Genomic DNA, 24637 nt, shown 5'->3' with positions numbered 1-24637 from the left:
TCGCGAGTGGGATATGAAGATGCTGGAGAGCCTCATGAGAGAGCAAGAGCCAGAGGGAATCGGGTGGAAAGGAGAAAGAGAGCAAGAGAGTGGATGGAAGATGGACAGGGCCAATGATTAGAGGCTTGTACGCACTGAAGAGGCTCTGGGCGAACAGAGAGGGAGAGGGAGAATGGGAAAGCAGAAGAAGCGAAGGGACGGACAGAAAGGGGAAGCGGGAGTAGCAGCAGTAGCAGCAGGAGCATTGAGAGGTGCTGTGATTAAAGGACTGACCTCACCAGAGATGGAGAGAGAGAGAGAGCGACAAACTGGTTGTCTGTTAAGGGCAGAGAATAAAGTAGCTACCTTCAGCCACCTCTCTCCTAATAAAATCCTGTCTCTCCTCTGCTGTGTTTACTTTCTTACTTTTCCTCAGATTTGTCCTTCCCCCTCTGCTTTTTTCTCTGCTTTTCTTTTTGTTTCTCTTCCCCTCTTTTTCTTTTTTCTTCTTTTCTAAATACAGCCATGTTCAGGGTTCCTCCTCCATACAGGGTTTGAAATGCCTGGAACAAAGCGTCCAATTAATGTATCACGCGACCCACCTGCTGTCCTCTCCTTGGTGTACGGAGTCGTCTTTCTGAATTCACACATGAAAAGACAGCTTGTTAATCATCCCGGTGATTTTTACAAGTCTCTTCAATAGCATAATTTAATATTGCCACCAAAAGCACCATATTTCATAAACTGCACGTTTTTTCACCTTCATTCTTTACGAGGGAAACATATTTCACACGACGAGAGGCGGCACAAACAGAAATCCCCAAATCCTCTCCATCAGGTAAAGTCCAAGAAAATAGGGGAGCTTTGTCAAGGCTACGCTACGTAAGACTTAACGAAAAGACAACTAGGATCACCCACAAAGCTGTTTGTTCATAAACGTCGTCTCCTTGCCTGCCCATGTGCACGTAAACAGAGCCCCCTTCCTCGTTGTCTTTTCCTGTCTCCTTCCCACCTCTCCTTTCCCCCTCATGCTCAAGCTGTCCTTGCCTGTCCTGAAGCTGTGTTTGTCTGTCATGCTACAGTGATGCGTACGTGTGATAGCAGAGCGACGTGTACGCTCCCCGCTCCATATGCACCGAGTTGGCCTGAGGACACAAAGTCCCAGCCCCTTACATGCCAACACTGAGAACGGGGCATGAAAAAGAGTGTGGATGGAGAGAGTCATCGAGACAGAGAACGAGAACGAACTCCCCTCAGCCAGACGAGCGTATACATATATCCTTCCCCTTTAGCCAGACATGGCCTAATCAGCGAGCTAATTAGCGCTCTTTGTAACTGCGTCGGCCCCATGTAACTGATTGCATTAACAACTGCCACACATCAAACAGTCATGTCTCAGGCTTGTGCATCTCATTACGCATTAAGGACATGCAAGGTTAAGGCCAGGCTTTAAGCAGGAATAAAATGAGAAAATGAAAAGTATTTTTCACCATAGCTCTTGGGCAAATAAATGTCTTTTTTCTCTTCATTTTGTATTTTATAGATTCACTGTATTGCTGTAGGCAAATTTACTCACCCGTGGTGATTTTTTTTTTTTTCCCGTTAAAGTGGCCCAATGTATTGACATGAGTAAAAATACGTCCTTCATTCCCCGCTCGTGCAGTACAACTTTCTCAACTACTTTAACAGAAGGTGAATTTTAAAAAAAAACTGCATTTCAGGATGACAGCTCCTCCTTCAAAGCTTTCTTCAAAGGAGTCTCCATTGAAATACTTCCATAATCATCCTCTGCTGTATTTGTTGATTGATTAGTTGATTGATAGATCTGTTTTTTATTGTTTTTTGTCATTCCCATCAGTTGCTTTTAAAATCCTCTTGCTATGGAAACACAAACAGTTCTTGAATATACAGAGTGTCCATAAGATCCTGTTGGTGTGGCAGATTGCCTGTCTTTCTGTTTACTTAAGCAGTGCAAACAGTATCTAGAATTACGTCTGCACCAAGTTGCAGCTTTTTTTGTTCATATGAAGACATGTCCTACTTCTTTTTTTTAATGTTTTCATTTTCATGCATACTGTTGGAATGAATCTTTAACAGTGAAACACATTTTTGAGGTGTATTGTGTGGTCATGGCCTCGACTTTGAAACGTTAAAATGTCCAGTGTCTGACTTTCTTTTCCGCTTTTTGTGTCCACAGAAGAAACAGAGGACGAAAGAGCTGTCTCAACTCTTCCACTCCTACAACCCCTACGACCACAAGGTAACATGTCTGTCTGTGTGTTTGAGTTTCTCACTCCGTTGTTATAGATTTCATATCTGCCTCTGCCACTTAATACTTTTCGGATATTTCTCTCTATGAATGGATCTGTCTGGACTTTCTCAGTCTGTCCTCAAGCCTGTGTTTATCTCGTCTCTCTCTGCCACACACTGATTTCACTTATCCACTCATCGACTGGTTAATGTGTCTCGGGTCTCTCCTGAGGATCAGACCTCATTCACCTCGACGCCTGCAGACTTGACTTGGCTGTTCAACATCATAACTGGCTGTAGGTCACTGCCACTGTATCGTCTTTATGGTTATAATGAGTGGATCGTCTCTTCAAGATGGACACCTCTTGTCAGCAATCTAGTGGATGAGAGCCGCTCAAGTGTTTGTTCCTGATTGCGTTCTCTGTCTGCGTGTATGTGTGTGAGAGAGAGTAAGAGACCAAGTCTAAGGTGTGTGGCCGCTCATGTGTATTTGCGTGCTCATGGTTTCGTACATTATGACGTTTGCAGCTGACACTAGATTAAACATGTCACTCTTCAAACACAATTATAGTGATGACACCCTTGTAACAAGAGGGTGTGTGCTCTTGTGCACATGTTTCAAGGCACGCTTATGATTGTAAGAGCTTGGGCGCAGTATGTATCCAAGCATGCAAGGTCGTGTGTGTGTGAGATGTTATATAACAACGTCTTTATGAAAATGGCACCTCTGTGACAACAGCTGTCACCACTTCGATGATTTCAGCCATCATGAAAAGAAAAAATAACATTTTGACATATTTGACCCTTGTATGTGGTAACAGGTAAACAGGTAAATATGTTTTTATAGTCAGGTCCATTTACTGTTTAACCTTCCTACTGCCAAATGTAAATTGTGTAGTTTTAATTCACAATGGACATTCATACTTTTTAATTTTTTTATGCTACTTAATAATATAAGAGGGGTTTATTGTAAGCCTAAGTGAAGTGGATTGGAAAGTCTTTTTTATTTATTTTTTTTTTTCACTGCTGCACGGTCAGAGTGATGTTTTGGTCCGGAGTGTTTTCATCTTAAGCCTCACAGCTCTCAGTTTTTCATCTAAAGCGGTCCCCTGCCATTCATTTAGACGTAATTGAAGACTAAACATAACTGAAATCTTCATTGCAGCTGTCAGCATGTGTCATTCAGCTGCTGAGACATTTTAATAAATTTCACCTGCACAGTTTGTACCATTGGAAAAATGTGTCTCTGTGGTGGTGTTTTTTAAAATTATTTATTTATTTTTTTATATGTTATGCACTGATGCTAATTAATAGGATATAAGAGAGATCACGTATTCAGCGTGGCAGGCATGGATCTATGCCTCCCACGCACTGAAACACTCACAAACACGCACGCTCATACTGGCACACATCATACACACATGCACACTAGTGTGAACATGCAAGCATGCATCTACACACAAACAAATATAGTAGAAATACACATAAACGGAGACTGTGCTAAACTGAAGTGAGTAAACTTAGGAGTGTCTTTATAATACATTAGCACATTTACATCCAAATGAGATATTTAGTATTTGTGAACATGCCTGTTCCTAAAGTACGATTCCCAGAGGAGAAGAGAAACCAACTGTGTGACAGTGTGCAGCCCACCGTGCTGAGCTTCTCTGTCTCGCAAATATCTCTTGACGGCTTGGTCTTTTACATCGGTGTGCTCGCTGGTTCATGTGATTTCTGTAAACATGCTGGTTCATTAAGGTTCGGTTCCCCGAGGACTTGCAGGAAGCTATGTGAAGTTGCCTGGAATGTTGCACAAAGCCCAAGGGACACTTCAGGGTTTATGAGGCTTGCTCAGTCTGTCACAAAGTGGGAGTTGAAGCCATTTGTCAGCAGTGCTGGCAAACAACGACACGGCGAAAATCCACGTCACACACATCACCTGCCAAACAGCTCCCCAGCCCTTAAAAGCCACAATACGTCTGTCAAAGTACCTAAACAGGAGTTTTCAGAATCATAATATACAACTGTATTGACACTGCAAACAGAATTTGCCAGCAGTGTCTCAAAAAAAAAAAAAAATACAACTAGACGGACTGATGTCTCTCCTAGTTTTTAATGACTAAAATATCATTTCTCACTTCTCAATTATCACTTATCACAAGTTTCACCACTTTGCTGGTATCAGATGAAAGCCTTGTGCTTAATTAATAGCAACAGTGGGGTTCTTTGAGACCACATGAAAAGACTGTGGAAAAAACATTTTACCAGTGGCTTAGAGTGCATGAAACAGAACAGGAGGGAAGCCATCACAAACATATCATACAAAAGAATAGCTGTCACACTGCTATAAGTGGCAATCACTCACTCACCCTGTTTTCATATGACCAGTCCCAGTAGTGTCCCTCCCTCATAACGAAAACTAATCAGGGCAAGAAGCCCCGAGTTGCCCCTCCAAGAACAAGCCTGAGTGAAGCTCGACTTCGTGTGTTTTCACTCATTCATCCATCACAACCAAACTGTACAAGTAAATCAAGCTGTTTCAATAATTAATTCAATCAACACTGATGTCTTAATTGCTCATTTTGTCAACATACAGTACAAAGAATTGGAATAGCTCTAAGCTTAGTAACACTTCCAGCCGTAAGTATTACTCAAATATCACTTTTTTTTACTGCAGTAAGATCATGTTTTTAATCCTTAGCTGAGTTAAAAGTCAGCTAACTTACTGATGACCTTCCCTATTGCTCTATATTTTGTAGATAAAATGTGTCAAAATGAATCACTTCATACCATGTGTGATAGCCCTCAGATATGAATATATTTAATAATATGTCACCCATGTTGCTTCTAAATCAACCATGCAGCTCAGCTTATCAACCATGTTACCGTGGGTCTTTTCGATTTCCATAGATTGCATAAAAGTGCAAATAAATCCCCTTGCATTACAACCCCATATAGCCATGAGATATGAATTAATGATAATAAATCTGATGTCAGCCATGCTTCTTTCCAGATCAGCCATGGCTCAGCCCGTCCTTGCCCGTGTCCATACACTGAGGAAACATACAGGCAAATCGGCTTGTATTAAGCCCATATGGCCGTTAGATAGAAATAAATGAAGTCTGATAATGTCCCTCATTTTACACTAGATCCCCTCGGGTGTCTGGCCTTTCAGCGTAATTACACAAAACCCCCTTACGGTTTATCTGCAGATATTATGTGTTTACAGATACATCTGCACGTTCACATGTACCTGTGTATTTGTGTGTGTATGTATGTGTGTGAGAGAACATAGAAAGAGGTAGAAAGAGAGGAGAAAGTGAGGAATTGGTGTGTTTACAGCCATCATCGCTAATACGCATCCTCATAGGTGCGCTGGAAAAGGTCATTAATAAAGACTGATGGGTGGGGTGGCGGTGCTGAGGCATCATTGGTCCATAGCTCCAGGCTACTGTCCAACAGAAACAACAATTGCAAATGAGCTAATTGTTGTTGCTGTGCCGAGCCTGTTCCTTAATCTCTGGTGGAAAATTTTGAATCATAAATTTAGAAATACAGGCAAAAAAATGGAATGCCAAAATGGAGGAATGTATAAATTTTCTTTTTCTTTCTCTCATTGTTTTTTTCTTTCTTTCTTTCTTTCTCTCTTTCTCTCTTTCTTTCTTTCTTTCTTTCTTTCTTTCTTTCACTGTCTCTTCATGTTAACCAATACTGTACCTCTGTGTGTGTGTGTGCGTGCGTGTGTGTGTGTGTATGAGTGAGTGAGATGTTTGCTTGTGTGTTCATATACATGTAGCCAAGTGTGTGTGTGTTTGTGATGATTAATGTGAAGTATCCTATGGCCAGATGGTGCTGAACAAGGCCCATCCATCAGCAATGAAAAGACCAGTGGGCAGAAAGCTGGCAGAGCACTTTGTCTCGGGCCAAGGCCCTGCATCGGACACACACACACACACACACACACACACACACACACTCACACACTCCAGGGCCTTGGCTGTGTAACCCACTGAGCCATGTTGGAGCTTCGTGTTGTGTTTTGAGCACAGGTTCTGGCTTTTCTTTTTTCTCTCTGTGACCCACGGGAGTCAGCTTGGTCTCTAACCCTGGAAGTCAGTCCATGTAGTCTTGATATATAGAGGTGTGCAGCCTGGTTTTGGTCCCGGCTGAAAGTTTAAAGGTTAAACATTTGTGTTTTACAGTGTTTACATATGCACTTGTATGACTCGCTGGGTGCACCCACCAGCGTGGGCTGTCCTGGTAACCAGTAGCAGATTATAGATGAATGTAACAAATATACCAAGTAACCAGAGTCAAGCCAAATGATAGATGAAGTATTTGTAAGAGTACACAGAGTAAGAAGAGAGAGCACACACACACTTCTCAGCATTGACTTGTTTTTCTCTTTTTTTCCCCTCTAACTTTGAACTGGTCAGGGGAATCTTAGTTTTACCGACTTTCCAGTCCAATGCTCACTTCTCCCACCTGGGCTAGATCACTCACCGGGCACATACAGCATCACGGGCCCCCAGTTTCCAGAGGTCCTAAGCATTCTCTGTCTGGTACATGTATGGTTATGTATGAATCCGGCCCGTACAATCGAGCTATACCTGATTCATAGTTTCAGAGTTGACTCAGAGTTGGCATTTTTAATCCAACAAATCGACTGTTCACACAGTGCATTGGGCGGCATCAGTGTTTGGTACAGTAGGTATGTCTTGATTTCATGCAGTTGCATGTGACATGTTTTCAAGTTGATTATGGGCAGAGTGGCTTCAGTAATGTCCTTTGCAATTCTCCAATTAATTAATCAAATTAATTGTACATCTGGCTGTTATAAAAGGATATACAAACTTAATATTATTCAATTTCCTATAACAATGTAATCCCAGTAAAAAACGCTTTCCTCTTTTTTTTTTTTTTTTTTGAGTTACTGACAAATGTACAGAGCCTGTCTAGTTTCATTTGTGTACACATTCATCATTTTATTCTGTGTGAGTGCAGTGGAGGGGGGTCCACGTGAAGTTTGTGCCCCAGGGCCCCATGGTCCTGTGATCTGGCCCTGTTTCTCACCTCTAGGTTGCTGCTGTCCCTGTTCTGTGTGATCGCTTCACGGTTTCTTGTAAACCAGTTTCTGTTCGCAGTTATTGATAAAGTCGGGAGTGAATGCACACTGTCATGTATTGTCATGTATGTATTCCTGAACTTTGTCTAGACTGACCACAAATGTTATTCCAATGCATAAGCACGTGTGTTTGTGTGTGTGTGTGTGTGTGTGTGTGTGTGTGGAGAATAGTGTGAAACAGCACACCACAAACATGCAAACTTCTCTCCTTTCGCTGTACCACTGTGTCATCTGGTGTCAGTTTTTGCTCCCAAAAGGCTTTGCCCCTCCAGGTTTAGGTTGTGAAGCTCCCATCATGCTTCAGCCATTCTAGCGTGTGTGTATGTGAGTGTGTACGTGTGTGTGTGGTAGAATTGACAGGGCCCCTTGCCCCCCTCACTCCACAGTGATGTTATAGAGCCTCCTGAGACACACATACACTCTCTCTCTCCGAGCTGTATTCACAGGCCTGAATGACAATAGTGACAGTTTCCCCTACGGCAAGAGAGGAGGGACAAGCTGTCAACATGGCCTGTCGCACCTGCTCATCCACACATAGAAACTATGGAGAGAGAGAGGAATGGGACAAGGAGAGAGAGGGAACCAGAGGGGGAAAGAAGGAAGGGCTGATGATGAAGAGAGACTGACAAGAGAAAACCGAGGCTTTTGCTGAACAAACAAACACTGAATTGCACTCGGTAAACTTTTTTCCCCCTTCAATTATTCCAAAATCCCAGTTTGCCTCATAAAACTTGACATAATTATTTATCAACTGAAGAAAAAGGCAAAAAAACATTAATTAGTCTTACATTTCATCTCCTTTCTTTTCTCAACAAATCGCTTTCCTTTCCTTCTGCATGCAGCTAAACAGAACAATTAGGATTCTGTTCCCCCCAACCCCACCCCCTTTTTGCCGTCTTAATTACTTTTACTCCCCAGAAAAAATGTTTCTTGTGCCACTGTTGCTTTGCATTGTTATGAAAAAGCTAACCTCCCTCTGTCTCTAACTTGACATTTGCTCCTCTTTTCCCTGGCTTGCCTCACTTTCTCCTTTCTGTTAATTAACTGACTATTCAGGGCAAAAGAAAGAGAGCAAAAGGAGGGAGAGACAGATAGAGAGGTGGTGATTATGCTGATTTATTTTCTTGCCACACTCTCAAGACCTGTCTGTCCACCCATCTGTCTGTTTCTGTTTTATACAAGACACATTCTTCTCTTCTGTCTGTCTTGAGGGTTTTCATGGCCCCTCACAATGTCTGGAGACATCTTAAATTATCTAAATTACACGCCATAAAAGGTATTCAAGTGTCTTCAGTACAGCTGATACAGGTTGTTCTCTCCCTTGCGAAGGTACAGTAGGTTCCTTTGTGCTGTATATATTACTGTATGAAGTCCTTACTAAACATGATTAAACTTAATGTTCTGGTAGTTATGTTTTTTCCTCATATTGCCTGTTTATAGTTTCAAAACTTACTGGCCACAGTGAGTCTGAAATAGTCTGCTTTGCCAGCTTTGTTTCTTTGTTTGGGTTGCAGGTAGGAAAATGCCATACTCTTTGATGCCTTTAACCCTGCCTCAATGCCTTCCTTTTTATCCTTGATCAGCATGCATCAACACAGACACAAACACAAACATACATTTACAAGATGGGGAGCACCTGGAATACAGTTCTCAGTACCAGAGAGACCTTTCTGCTCTTCTACTTCGTTTGAATTCTCCTCAGTCCTCTGCACCACCGCAAGTTTCCAAAGTATGATGGAGTCGCCAGTGAATAGAAACGTAATCATTGTGGTTGGTCATTTAGGATGTCTTGTCGAAACACCATCTCCAGACTGACACAAAAGGCTATTTGAGATGTGTTTTCTAATGCATCTCTCTCCCGGTCTCTCTTTCACCCTATGCCTCCATTTCTTTCTGTGCCCTAAAATGCTATAAGACTGTCACATTGTGTATGGTGTGGGTGCTTGCATGTGCATGTGTGTAGGTGCATTTTGTGGCAGCTGAGAGTAGATAATGTCTCAGAAGACACATAGTGGTCATGAGATGCGGTATATCCTAGCTGGACCGTACATTGTGACATCGCCTGTTTACAACCAAATGGTGCTTTTAGCTTTGTATAACCCGGGGGACTGTAATTTGTACTAGACAAAAGACTATCCGGCACTCTCATGAGAGTAAATGGCATATGGAGAGTGCACACATACACACATATGTACACAAAGACACACTCTTACATACACCTGCCTTGTTCCTTTATGGATGGATGTCCTTGATAGAAGGTTTGCTGAGAGTTTCCAGTGTTGTTTCCCCTCTGTTCATGCTGTACACATGCCATTGGTAAGCATTGCCGCTTTATTTAGTTTCCTTTATATACAGTATGGCTTGTTTCACTACAGCAGTCTGGGTGCGTCAGGGAATTTGGCTATTTGAAGATCTCAGAGGATGTTAGAGAATTTTACAAATCTAGTAGTGGTTTTCAGTGTTTTTGTACATTTTTTGTCCACTTCCTTTAAAGCAAGTCCAACTCTGGTAGAACCCAGACTCTGGAGCCCTTTGGGACTCTCATGAGCTGGAAAACAACATTAAAATTCCCGAAGGAAGGACACAAACAAGAGTTGGGTGCTTTTCCTCAGAGCCTACTCTGCTGTTTTTTCCACCTTAGTTTGAACTGGTGCTTCACAAAGTGGGGTTTGAGGATGTTCATGGTCCTGGTGTGGGTACTGGAAAATCTCAATGGCCAAACTGAGGAGTACTTGTCACTGAGTTTCCTGAGGATGTATGAGAATTAGTTATAAATGGTGCAATCTGAAATATGTGGATGTCTTATTGGTTTGGGTGGTGCTGTTCAACAGTCAACATACTTAGAGTTTAAATTCCAAACTAATTTCCCATTCTACCAGCACCTTGATATGCTGCACCATTTCTACTTTCTTTTTCCTCCAAAATGGCATCCATACAAGTCCGTCAGTGAGGGTGTTTGGATTGTTTGGCTGCCTGTCGATTTTTTTTTTTTTTCCAAGACTGCTCTCTAGCAAAAAACAACTTCATTGGGTGTGTGTACAGCACTTTATTATGACCTATAGTTACGATTTAAAGTTAAATGACCTCCAGGGGTCCAGTAAATAACAACACTGTAGTGCAGTGTTAAGGCAGTAATAAAGTCTATGTAGGGAGGCTTGTGGGATGATGGGTGTCGCAATCAGCACAACTTTCACTCATCTGACCTTGGTTCAAATGCCGTCTCAAGCAATAGCAGTCTTCATTTTTAGTGTCACTTTTAATATTAGCAAATGTCAGTACTGGCCTTTTCCTAACCTTAACACTAACCTTTTCCTAACTTTAGCCATGTATTTTTAGTGACTAACAAGCTAACTTTCACTCGCAAACTTTGGTTCACTAGCTAGGTCGCTGAGGAAACGTCCCTGTGGGTCATGCTGAGTGGGTCAGGCGATTACAGGTATTTAAAAAAGGGACCTTCGCATGACTAGTAACAATGCATTTGCATGAGAATAGCGGTTTTGTCTAAGTTACCCTTAGCCTCCTGCTAACTCTTCAATTGCAGTAATAAACTGATATGACACTTATTGAATAAAAGCTTCTGGGATCTCTTGGATAAAATGTTTTGATTAGATGCAGGTCCACGGCCTGATGAGCACTTGTGGGTCTGTGGGTGGTTGACATGATAAAGTTTCAAGCAAAATCTAACTGGGTTATACAACTGACATGATCCTCCATGGCTCTGGGAAAGCTGAAGTATGTACTATTATTTACTGTATTTACATGCTTATATTACAACTCCCGTTTGATCAAAGACAACGGAAATGGAACTGATACCGAGACCTCTGTGTATGTGTGTGTGCTGCCATTCCACCCACACTGCAGCGCCGCTTGCCAAAGATGTGATTTTCCTCTCCTACGGTACAGTCGAGGCCTATAGCCATCTATACATGTTCTCAATCTGTCAGAGTTACACAACAGGGATTTATACAACACACACACATACACACAGAGACGCACGGGTACACACAAGCAAAAACACACATGCAGACCTACATAATTACTTAATCAAGCCGGTGCCAGACAGACATTTGCCTTTGGAACAGTACTGAGTAAACACAGAGACACACACACACATTGTATGTAAGTAGGTACTTTAATTTGTTGCATTTATGGAACACCAGAATGTTGCATTTGTAATCAAGAAAGACACACACACAGAAATTGATCTATAAACATGGACACACACACACACTTTCAGAATGCAAATGGGGGCAAGCAGGGCTACATGATTTATTTTTATTTTTATTTTCGGTTTTTGTGCTGTTATATTTTGTATGTTTGTCTGTGAGGTCACCCAGTGCAGGCAGGAAGGCACTGCTAAAGGAAAATAGCTTTTTTAATGGGGTGGCAATGGCTTTTCATTAATTTTTGCCAATTTTGTATGTTGTACTCTTGTCTAAAACTGTGAAAATCAAATTAAAGAAAAATATGAGGACATATTTTAGGTAAGTTATTCCTCTTGCACCTACAATTTAACCAGCTGTTTTGGAGACAGTCATTCATTATTAATGAGCCACAGGCTGCAGATTGGCTGGTAGTGTTGGTGCCCTTGCAGGGGTATGCTGATGCAAATTTAAGATGCTAAATGATAGATTGTTTGTTTCTGCATTCTTGTCATTCACACGTGATCAGATCAGATTTGGGTGTCCAGACATCACCAACCATTCTGCAGGGGTTGCTGTGGTAACGATATAGGCATGAGTAACTACATATGCCGATGATGTGGTTTTCTTACACAGAAGCGCCCTCCATCTTGCTCTCCAAACAATAGCGCTGTCAAGCCAGCTGTTGTTCTCTGTGTTGTCTTCTGTTCGGAGCAGCACAGATTCTGCTCAGATGCTCAGATGCAACGCTGTCAGGCCGTCGTTGTGCTGCTTTGTGAGTGACGCAAAAGGCAGTTTGAAATCCGATTTGTGTGGCTGGGCTGAGACACATCTGTAGAAATCCAATTGGAACTGTATTTGAAACCACCTTCAAATGTGGCTTTGACCCAATTTGCAAACATCACATTTTATGTGTTTTTAAGCTGTAAAAAACTTTCCAAAATCAATCTGGATACAGTCTGTATATGCCAAAAAAAAAAAAAAAAGAGAAAAAAGAATTGGGCTGACAGTCTGAACAAGGCCTGCGTTCAACAGGGAATCTCATTAAATAATAAACCTCCACCACCATCTTATAACATCTTGTAAATAGCATCCCAGACTGCAGCATAGATGCCAAAGCTAGGAAGAACCTTTCCTGTAATACCGCCACTTTAAAGTTTGTTCTAGTCTTGGAGGTTATTCCTCTCTTTTACATTTTTCCCATTGTTTGTGCAGTGTGAAAAACAACTGCAAAGCAAAAGGAGCCAGAATGTTGTCAGTTGTACTGAAGTGTAAATAATAACCTGCCACTGGCTCCCCTGTTGTTTTAATCAGATTGAAGGCTAAATCTATTTCTGAATTGAATTTGAAATAATGAAAGCCATTTTATTGTTGAAAATATTTCACCATATTCCACTGCAGGGTGTCTCAAGTGTCACACTACATAATGTAGTCAGCATCAAGTTTTATCCATACAAGAGACCTTCAAAGTGTCTTTGACTGTAAGTTTGTGTATGTGTGCTGAGAGCATGTATTCCATTATGCCTCTAAATTTCATTTGTAACAGGAGAGCGCTTGAGCCTTAACTATACACCAGCAAGAAAGCAGCTCATTGCGATAGGCACGGTAATGAAGGCTGCTGCTGAACAACACTAGAGCACTCAAATTAATCTTTCTGTCTGTCTTTCATACTTTTCTCAAGGTTATGCTTGGAAAAGAAAGACAGAACCTGTTGTCCGACAGCTTCGGCAACAATAGACAAGGGTCATCATGCCAATGGGATTGATTTAATAAACTTAGTTGAATGGAAAATGAAAATGGACTGAGAGACATTTTTACAGAACTATAACTGGTTCAGAGAGGTTGCTTTGCTGAAGTTTTTTTTTTTTTTTTTTCCCTTTTTGATAAAATCCCAGTGTTATATATCTCTCTGTCTCTCTCTTTCACATTCTTCCTCTCACAGTGAAACAGTGACTGCTATAATGGCTTGTTGATTGCTTCCATTTGTCGTTGACATGCATGCAGGCACACAAAACTACAGTATCTCACTCACGCACACCAACACACACACACACACACACACACACATTTAACCATGGGTCTTCTGCTGATTCCCTTTATCAGCATGCAGTCTGACTGACAGCTGAATGGAAAAAGAGAGAGAGAATAGGGTTTGTGTTGCTAAATGGTCTCCCAGACAGAAGTGTGAATGCTTTCTGATTCAGTCAAAAGGCATAAAAGGTCTGTGTGTGAGTGTGTGTGTGTGTGTGTGTGTGTGTGTGTGTGTGTGTGTGTGAGAGAGAGAGAGAGAGAGAGAGAGAGAGTGTATATGTTTTTTTCCCCTTCTATATTCTATATAGCTCAGGGATCCTCATTGCTCAACTGACAAGGGGACTCTTCACACATTCTGTCTCCCAGCAAAATAATATCTCAAATCAAGTATAATATGGAAGATGGAAGCCAGTAATACATTTCCTCGGACCAGTTAGTGGCCAAATTGAAGCCGTTCCAAAAACTGGGAGCATAACTGATTCTCGCCTGGTCATTTTTGTTGGATCAGATTAGCCAATTTAGACACACAAAAGCAACAGTTATCTATGATTGAAAATGCTGAATCCCTCTTGTGCCATTGTTAGTCGGTGAAGTAAGGTGGCTCATCCTTAGTTCACTGCCCACAACAGTATCCAGAAGCCAAATCTTTATATAGCTGACAAGCCCTCATCAGGTCCCATAAATTGGGTGCTAAGAGAGACAGCCTCATGAATTTTCCCCTCTGATTTGTGTTTTTCTTCTATGGTATTGCTGCTAACACTCTTTTACCACTTAATTATGAGAAATCAGTAAGGGCCAATTTATAAACAATGCAATTAAACAATGCAACATTTTTAAACAATGCATTGCTATTTATTCACAGTCAATTCTTTACTTTTTATTTTTCAATCATTTTTTGGTGCTCATTATGAAGCAGTCTTTTTCTAGTGTGAAAAAGAGGATATTTTCGTTTTTGCCTGCTGGGCCAGTGAAAACATACTTGGACACCAAGCACTAAGCTATTGGTGAATGGAAGAAGCTTTGAATCTGGATGAACTGAGCATTGCCTTCTTGATCAGTGCTGATTATTGGTTTGGAAATGCAGCTCCACCTCGTCTCTAATTGGCCGACCAGTTAACAAGGAATCATCTAATGAGGGGCCTGTGGGCTGTAGAGAGAATGACGGCTCACTGAGCATCATCACAGCCGATTGTGTGTGTGGTTGTGTGTGTGTGTGTGTGTGTGTGTGTGTGTGTGTGTGTGTGTGTGTGTGTGTGTGTTTGTGTGCGTGTGCCTGTACTTGTTCAATAGTGAGGAGCAGAAAACATTTGTAATCAAGAGAATGGGGACATTTCTGGGAAGTGAGGACATTTTGGCCAGTCCTAACGTCTACAAAGGCAAATTCTTGCTTATTTGTAAAGGTTGTGTTGAGGTTGGGCATGTGTGGCTGTGGTTAAGATCAGGAAAGGATGGAGAGGGCTGTTAAAATGAATGGGACTCAATATAATCTCCTCACAAGGATAGAAAGACTGTGTGTGTGTGTGTGTGTGTGTGTGTGTGTGTGTGTGTGTGTGTGTGTGTGTGGTGTGTGAGAGAGAGAGAGAGAGAGAGAGAGAAAGAGGAGAGAGCATAGCTTTCACAAGTAATCAGCAATATTAGTAGCTTGCTTCACCCAAACTCACCACAGTCTATATGTAAATTCAAATGCATGGTTCCAGGCTATCGACCCAGACCTGTTACATGTAACACATATTGACCTTTTATGACAATGAATGGATTTTCTTTCTTTCTTTCTTTCTTTCTGTCTTTCTTTCTTTCGTTCGTTCGTTCTCTCTCTTTCCTTCTTGTGTTTGATTTTCTTGTTAAATGTTTTCTGCCTCAGGATATTGGGCATGTACTGAATTTGTAAATGAACTGAATGGAAGGTAATGCTTTTATCAGAGCTGGAGTTTTAATAAGACTTAATTTTCCCAGGAACAGTTATTATCTCTTCCTCCTACAGACAGGAAAACAAGCGTGTGTGTGTGTGTGTGTGTGTGTGTGTGTGTGTGTGTGTGTGTGTGCGCGCGCGCACTTTGTGAGTGCAAAGCGAAAGATCCAGACAGAGAAGATAAAGGGGTGAGAGAGGGAGATATTTCATTATATGCATGCTGGATTGTGTTTTAAGGCTGGTTATTGCATTCACCCTTCTCACCTTATCACTGTATCACATAAACACACACACACACACACACTCACCTTGTCAGGAGACTAACTCAGCCAATCTGTAGGATTAATTCTCCCTACCTTGATAGATTGAGACTACACCAGATCCTTTGTTAACTACAGTTCGTGTTCATTCAACAAGCTGTGGAGGCCTTATCTGCCATTGTAAATTACATGTTAACACTGTTTTTAATGTTGCATTTAGTTATTGATCAAGCTTGGTAGCTGCAAAGTGGTTATCTTGAGCAGGATCTGTTTATAGGTCATGGGCAAGTGCTTAAAAACCTTGAAAAGTCTTTAATTATTTCATAAATTACCTGAATTAAAGGGTAAAATTAAAGGGTTAAAATAATAAAATATCTTTTTTTTTCCACAATGAATACTCAATGTTCTTTGCTCTGCCTGTCCAAAAGACCATGGTTCATTTTGAAAAATATGATTTCTGTTTTTCATATCTTATTCATTAATCACATTCCCCAAATGTCATTAGATATTTCCTGTTGTCCCATTTCTACTTTCAGAATTGTGTTTGCTTTCTCAAATAGACTTTTTTTTTTTTGGCTCATTGAATTGATCTTCAACCCCATGTAACACTGAAAGAGGCTTTAAAAGTTCTTACTTTAGTATTGCTTTAGTTGTAGTCACAGGCCATAATATTTAATAAATAGGTGCCAAAATGCATGTGTGCCAGTGGGAGCTTGAATTTCTGTCGCTATTTCTTCCTCAGTTCTTCAAAAGTCGACTTTTTAGAGTGGTAGGATTCATTTGATGCCTCTGACAGTGTGAGCTGTTATTAAACGGTACAACGTCGTATTTCCTAAGATAAAGAGGTTTAGTGCCGGTGTTTGGTAGGCCCATCTATCTCTCTGTCTGTCTGTGAAACCACCCGAGGCTAATAACATCGATCTGACTTATCCCTCCACATCTGCCTACTATCTGTTAACTCAGCAGTCACTAACAAACCACACATTCACACGCACACACGCACGCACACACACACACACACACGCACACACACACACACACACACACACACACACACACAGGATCATAGCCTGACTTTGTGTACACAGACCGAGAGTTGAATGCCGACATGCATGTTTTAAGACACAAACACACACACACATGCACACACGGGGGCTGTAAATGAGCTGTGTGTATAGGGCCAAATGTTGTGGGATCACTGCTGTAAAGGCTTTATTCTCATTATGGCTGAGTTACAAAAACTAGGGCACAGCAGGAGGGAAAAAGTGATACATTAACTGTCACTGCAGACATTGTGTGTGTGTGTGTGTGTGTGTGTGTGTGTGTGTGTGTGTGTGTGTGGGTATCTTCGTGCCTGCGTATGTTTTTGGCTATGCTGTGCATATGTGTGTGTGTGTCTGTGTGCATGTAATGTTGAGAGAGTTTAGAGGAAGTGAAGTTAAGGGAAGGCAGTTACTAAGCAGTGACATCATCATCGTGTACATGTGTGTGTTGTGCTTTTGAACCTGGTTGTTTTGTTCTTTGGATGCCTATGTGGGGCAAGGATCTATCTCAAGGTTTCAGAAACTAAAAGACACTTATTAAGATACGAAACAATTTATCGTGGCGTTCTGAGGTGATCACTTGGTGGTGTTAGGGCCTCGGCGTTAATTGGAGGACAAAGTGTGTACAGCGACCTTTAAGAGGAACCACACAACTGCTGGAAACACTCTAAGAGACAACGCAGCATGCATATTGGAACAATTAAGTTTCTTAGACAGTCATACTGTACAAAAATCCTAGCTTAACCAACCTGCAAGAATAAGATTTATTTATCACTCAAGACCGGAAGTCATAAATTCAAGGGAATAAATATATTTATAGATATTGTTTTGAAAGATGTTGAATAGTTAACACTGGATTGCACAGAAAGTTGGTCTAGGAAAAATGTTTCTCAGTGCTGAAATTCAACCCCAGTTTTACAGCAGTAAGTAGGATTTATTTATTTACTATTTATTTATTTATTTAGTCATTCATGCCTTTAATTAATTTTATTTTTATCTGTTGTCCCTGTGTTTTCTCTCAAGGACATCTGTCGTTTGTGTGGTATTGTTTTTGCCGCTGTATTACTGCTCTCAGGATGATAGACTGACGTCATTACTCACTGTTTTATCCATATGCTCAATATAGACTAGATGTGGAGAATAAAGGAGAGAGAAAGGGGAAAAAAACACCAAACCGTACTGAAGAGAGGAAAACAATAGAAAAGATTAACAGAGGAAAAAATTACCTCAGGATGGAAGAAAGAACCGCGTGCTTATGGATTTGAACAGGAGAAAGGAAAACAAAGGCCCTTATTTAACAGCTTTGACACCTATTCACATCTGCGGCGCTCGTTTTAATTTTTCTTCATAATCTTTTGTGGAGTCACCCCTCCATGTGTTGCGTATAGATTAGTTTGTTTGCTTGTTGTGCTGAAGGGCTGTTAATTGGCTGTTTGGGGCTAATAAATAGCTGTAATTAACAGGCGTCGTTAAGGTGAGACGGGGATGTAAAAGCCGTTATGAGCCGACTAAGAGCGAACAACAATGAACTCCAGTGTGGAAGTGTTCACCTGCAACTATTCAGACAGATGCTCGGGTTCTGCAGGGAGTGCGATGTGTTTTTTTTTTGTTTTTTTTAACTGTGAACCGGGAGCATCAAGAGGTGTCACGTTGAAGTGTCCTCGAGCAAGGCACTGGATCCTCAACCTGCTTATTAGCAAAATACCTTGAACACAACATAACTCCTAGATCAAACGGCAGGAGTGTTAAAATCCTAACTGATGCTGAAATCCGGTTGCGTCACGCACATAAAGAGAATCTTCGTAGATGCTCTTCTCTCTAATCTCAAGCAACGTACACACCACAAGATTTGAAAATAATGGTGCATCACACACTGCAGGATATTACTAAAAGATTATTGCACCAAAGGGAGCAATACACCACCTCACTAGCTCTCTCTCTCTCTCTCACACACACCACACACACACACACCACACACCACACACACACCTCTCTTGGTCCTGTCTCGCCTCCTGTTATGTTAAAAGCAGAGGTGAGTTCTCTGCAGCTCTTCTCTTTGACCGTACAGTGATATGTCTCGAAAGACACATTTTATAGGGCAGTTTTGTCTCCACGTATTGACAAGCCTTTCCTCCATCTCAGCTGTCCAACACCACCCATAAAACAGCCTGCTGCTGGGTATTGTGGTCCCATATGGAAGGTAGTGGGGTCAAATCTTCAAGCAGCAAATATTCGAATATTAATTTTTGCCATTGATTACCATGGCAACTATCGAAGCATTCAGGACAGTCCTACTCTTGTTTTATTTAGAGCTCACTCACCTGACAAACACCCTGGTGATATGAGATTCAGAATATACAGTTTTATATTTTTATATTTATTTTTTGTAATATATAATTTTTTTCTTTTGGTGCTTTTTTGTCACTTCTAAGGTCCCCAAATAGAAATCATCAGTTATCCACATTTTTTCTGTGCTGTCACTGATGATATTGAACACAGTACAACAATGTAAACAGCACGCTTCTCTATGAGCTTTAATGAAGATCTCGACACTCAACACGTGTAGATGATCTCGACACAGCACGTTGAAACACTTGCTGTGGTGAAAAGAGAATCCATAGTATGAATCGTCCAAACCACATGGACAGATGTGTTAATCTTTGAAAAGAGGAAAGAGATGCATCCCCACTGAGCTGCTCAAGTATGAAGAAGTTTGATTCAGACTGGCAACAGAAACTGATGGTCCCTGTCCTTTTTTGTTTCTCCTCCCACTCTCTTGTTAATGTCTCTCCCTCTGATTCTCCCTGTCCTCCTCCCGTCATCCTCCTCTTCCTCTTCGTCTTGCCTTCAGCAGGCTGTAAATTCGCAAGTGAGAGGATTGAAAAGACATGAGACATTAAGAAAAATTACCTTAAAGTCTCACTTATGTCTCCCCGTTCTCTTTCACTCTCTCGCTCTCCCACCTTCCCTTCTTACTAGTTTGTAGTCTACCTTTTCACATATCTCCACTTTTCTGTCTTTCCTCTATCACTCTCCTATATTTTCCTTTTCTCTTGCTTTCTTCTTTCTTTCCTTTCACCCCCCTCTCGGCTAGTGTGATATATGATAGTCCAGACTTGTTGAAGCGAGTTGTGCTTGTTTGAAGTCCTGCCAGTGAAACAGTGGACTGTAAGCCCATAAACAGAAGAAAAAAAAAGCAGCAGGATTTTCTGTCTCTTTCAGCCTGTTTTTTCATCCTCGGTGCGTGTCATTCATGTTGAGGAAGACAAATAAAAAGGTGAATGGGAGCAGGTGGGCTCAAACACCGGCTCCGTCCGTCTGTCTGTTTCTGTCTCTCTTGCTCCGTCTTTGTCTCTCCCACACACTCATACATTCACCTGCACACACACACACCTGAAAGCTCAAACGCCTTCTTTCCTCACTTGATCTCTCTGCTCTCTGCTCTAAGATCAATAGGTGATTATGCCTGTGCAATAAAACAGAGAGGCCTCCTGTGTGTGTTTTCTGTGTGGTTTTACTGTCTGCATGCTCAAAGGCCTGTTTAGCTCCTACCTCAGACTCTGCTTGATAAGTACATTTCCACTGATATTTATCGCAAAAATTTTTTGTTTGCTTGTTTTTTTCAGAAAAGACATGTTGTGCTTCTTGTTTAATATGTCATGGATTGCAAAAAATAATAAAAAATCTTATGTTCCCCCACGTAATGATAACTGAACATTAGCCCTTGGGCTGGGAATAGCCATTGTGTTATAAATTTGTCTGACTTGGCCACAGAAAATAGCCTGTATGAATTGAGCAATGTAAGCCTCTATAGAGTACAGTATGTCTACGATGCTAGAGATTGAATTTGGTAATAAAACCTTTACACTTTAAAACATTTACACTTCGGAAATTTGTCTTTTGGCTACCTGGTAAGTGTAATCTGCACAGCACCTGCCACATTTAGGTTGAAATGATTGGGGAAATCTTAACTTAAGCTTTGACTGTATCAGTCACATCCCAAAACTCATTTTAAATGCCACTTTACAAATTATTTTGTCACTCACTGACTTAAGAAATTTAGAATAACTACAAAAAAACATAAAACCTAAGGTTAAAAATCCATCCCGACCCAGCACGTGCACTTACGCTCTATGCAGTAGTACATCACTATATAACACACTGCATCATATTCATACAGCATATACCACATCAAGCTACTCACGTGCATGCTATCCACTGTGGGAGAAACAGTCATGAACAAGCTGGCAGAAAAAGCAAACTGCACACAGAAAGGAGCAGGGCTGAGAAGCCAGGACCTTGTTGCTGTGGGGCAGCAGTGGCAAGCCGTCACTTAGTGGGGAAAGAGATTGGTCTGCCCCGCTCTGTAAGGGGGGCTGATTCTTGAATCATTCAGACCAGGACTCTACTTTCTTACTCAACACTATTCTCCCTCAGGTTACCCTGTCTTTACCTAATTAGCATACTGCGTTTAACTTACATTTACATAATTTGCATAAATCAACTATCAGAGGCAAAGCAGACCCACGCAGCCATTTAAAATTAAAATGACCTGGACTCGTCTCTCTCTGTCTTTCCCTCTCTCTCTCTCTGTCTCTCTCCCACCCTCTCCCTTCCTCCTTACCTCCCTCCCTTCTCTGTCTATCTACCATCTATCAGTCATGTGTCTGTGTCATAGTGTTAAGATAAATCAGTCTGAAAAGGAAGGAGCAGTGCCCTGCAGGCTTGTCAGAGACTTGATGACATGATGCTTCTGTTGAAAGAAAGCAGGGAGGATCAAATGCTTAATGGCCACCTGTTTGTGTGTGTGTGTGTGTGTGTGTGTGTGTGTGTGTGTGTGTGTTTGTGAGAGAGAGAGAGTGTGTGTGTGTGTGTGTTTGATCCACCTCTCCTACAGATTAAAAAATAAAGGATGTTTCCTACGACTATGTTTGGGATACAAAATGGGTCACGGGTCTTTTTTCACGGGGGGTCCGCATATTACAAGAGTGCATGTATGTTTTAATGAGCCTGGCCTCCAGGGTAACGGTAATTTTACTAATTTTGGGTCCCATTTTTTGGGTCATATTATGATAGCAGTTCTGAGTTTGGCTCTATGCTAAAACACTCTATTTTAAACTCACTATCAAGTTAAAATACCCCCTTCTCAGCCATTTCAGTTCTTTTCAAGTGGTGGATCAGATGATATAACACTAACTTGTATTTATGTGGCTCTTATTAAAATACAGTTACAAATTGCTTTTCAAGATGAACAAAAATTAGCAATAAATAAGAAACAGGGACAACAGAAGGGGGAAAAAGACGGCAACACACAGTCTCGATAATTGAAAGAGTCAAAACACAGTTCAAATCATTGGTTTCAGCAAGGCTAACGTGCGTTTTCAGCTTTCATTAAGTGACTGCTGCTGATATGACAGTCTCTGTGCATCCTTAAAAAGTCTTACAAAAAGTCTTAAATACTTTCTAGCATTTATATATTTAGAAGTTTCTTTCTTTTCATTGCTTATTATGCATTAAGTAATAAAAGTTGTTTGAATTATTTGCTTGATTTGTATAAATCATGACTGTTAAAGAAACTACTGTTAACCGTGTATCTCTTATAATAAATTAGTTTAAATGCCAAACTAATATACTTAACATGATTTCTGGTGAACATAATCCCCAAATTCATATTCGCTACATGCGATATGTAAGAACATTTATGGTAATTATTTTGTCATTGTTCATTCCCAAATTATCGCACTCTTTTTGTTCTTTCATAAGTTAGTGAAACTGATGTTCTAACAGATTGATGCACCCAGTATGGAAAAACATTTTCTGTCTTTATTGCATCTGCTTTCATAACCACAGTTGAACACTGTGTGAACAAGTCATTTATTGGTGACCATTTTCGTAAACTGGCCCTTAATAGTTTTCTGAAATTTTGAGAAGCAATGTTCAGTCAGGAAATAGGCTGCTCTGGTTTTTTTATACCATTTATTTTCAAACTATCTTAAATTCACTTCCAGGTAGGATTAAATGCTCTTAAAAAGTCTTAAATTTGTTTTTCAGAAACTTGTGGATACTCTCTAAATAATGGGATGAGGAGAAGAGAGCAAAAAAGCGGAAGTGTTCTCCTTTAGAAAGGCCTCTTGCAGCGTTAAGTGGGTATTAGAGATTCAGAGAAACGGGAAGAGAGAGGGAGATGACAGAATAAATGACAAACACACAGGGCTTAACAACGTAGTAGACAACTCGTAGTGCCAAAAGCAGGCATACACACACACACAGACACACAAACTGCAGTGAGCGACTTATGATTATATTCTTGCTTCAGCAGAGAACCCACATCCCATAAGGCGTAGCAGCCCATTGTAGCACTCTAGTGACCTCTTATTGAACCATCCAATGCGTGTGTTTGCATGTGTGTTGTAGCCATAACGACGCTGAACTATTCACCTTTGTGATTCTCATGACATTTTGGCCTTATTCCCCATATATCATTGGCTGTATTTATACATATAGCTAAGACCTAACAGCTATGAATGTGTGTGTGTGTGTGTGTCCCTTAGTACCTTGTGCCTCCTTAGAGATCTAATGATCAGTTTGTCAAGAAGGACAGAATACGGAAAAATGAAAACAATAGTGAGGAAGATGGACAGCAGTAGAGTTCATTTGGGCAAGCAGGTCCTATATGAAAGAGGGTTTTACAAAAAAGGACAAAAGATGCATAAATGAGAGAAAAAAGACAAAGAGGCAGAAATATAGAGGCTGAATATTTCCAGTCATCTCCTCTGTGTAGAAGTGATGTGCTGCCTTGAGCACAGCTTTTCTAGGACCTACAACATAAACAAATTAAGTCAAAGTATCCCTGCAGCTCGTGTAGTGTATGGTAGCGTAGTATGTGGTGTGTGTGTGTGGTGTGTGTGTGTGTGTTGTGTGTGTGTGTGTGTGTGTGTGTGTGTGTATGTGTGTGTTTATGAATCTGCGCATGTCTTTCTGTGTTCGTCCTTCTATGCTCTTGCCTATGTGCACATTGTACTGCGTGTAGGCTTGCTGCCTGCGTCTGTTGCAGCGTGTGTGTGTGAGGCGTGTGTATGAGATGCTGCAAGGCTACATTGTAATCACATTGTTCGGAGAGTCACTTTATGAAGACAACACATGTAGTGACAAGTCTTGAAGCTAAAGTTGAACTACAAGCCACAACCAGCGTGGCTCTGTCCCCGTCGGCAACACCAGTATACACTGTAGGAATAGAGGGTGACACAGGAGTGGATTCCTGTCCCATCCCACTCCCACAAAAATACTCCTGCTCTGCCCCAATCCCTATAATTGTCTACTGAAATCATTTTTAAAAATTCAGTAGCCTATTTCTAATATTCCTTAGTTCACCATTTCAGTTCTTCACCTATTCTAGGTCTTTTTACTCACGTTATTATTTTTACATTTCCCACCTTGCTTTTCCATTCAGTTCTCTCTTTTCCACAAACACACACACACACACAACGCACACACACACACAACACACACCACAGATCACACACACAAACACACACACTGCCTCGCCTCTTTCTGTATCTCTTTCCCTGGTGTGTGCGCTGTTGACTTTCTTCATCATCCGTGTGTTTATAAAGCCCACCCAAAAACACAACTCACTGGCCGCTATCCTTGTCCAATCTCTATCGTAGCGAAGCGTTTAAGGTACCATAGAGGTACGAATTTTGATGCCAACCTATTAAGGAACTATGTGTGTCTGTGTCTCAGTAAACTCAGTGCTGCTTACCTGGTCACGGTGCCACAAACGAGGTGGGGTGATGTGGCATTAATGGGAACCCTTGGACTGGTCACACTAACTTAGGCGGTCAATATGCCTGGGTCCACATATAACATATGTGTGCAAAACACTGAGAACTGCATGT

The 24637-nt window shown here is 41.1% G+C and overlaps 1 protein-coding gene across 1 annotated transcript in view; it reads left to right on the top strand.

Annotated features, from left to right (window-relative positions):
• Positions 1-24637, top strand: part of cdkal1 (CDK5 regulatory subunit associated protein 1-like 1) — a 318909-nt gene that overhangs the window by 243171 nt on the left and 51101 nt on the right. Inside the window, exon 12 of the mRNA XM_030072443.1 lies at positions 2177-2239. Within this exon, the coding sequence (XP_029928303.1) occupies positions 2177-2239 (63 nt within the window). The remainder of the gene's footprint in view (positions 1-2176; positions 2240-24637) is intronic.

This window comes from Myripristis murdjan, chromosome 16, assembly GCF_902150065.1.
Source record: "Myripristis murdjan chromosome 16, fMyrMur1.1, whole genome shotgun sequence".
Lineage (NCBI taxonomy): Eukaryota > Metazoa > Chordata > Actinopteri > Holocentriformes > Holocentridae > Myripristis > Myripristis murdjan.
Note: the sequence above shows the minus strand (reverse complement) of the source record. Positions and strands in the feature narration are given on the sequence as shown.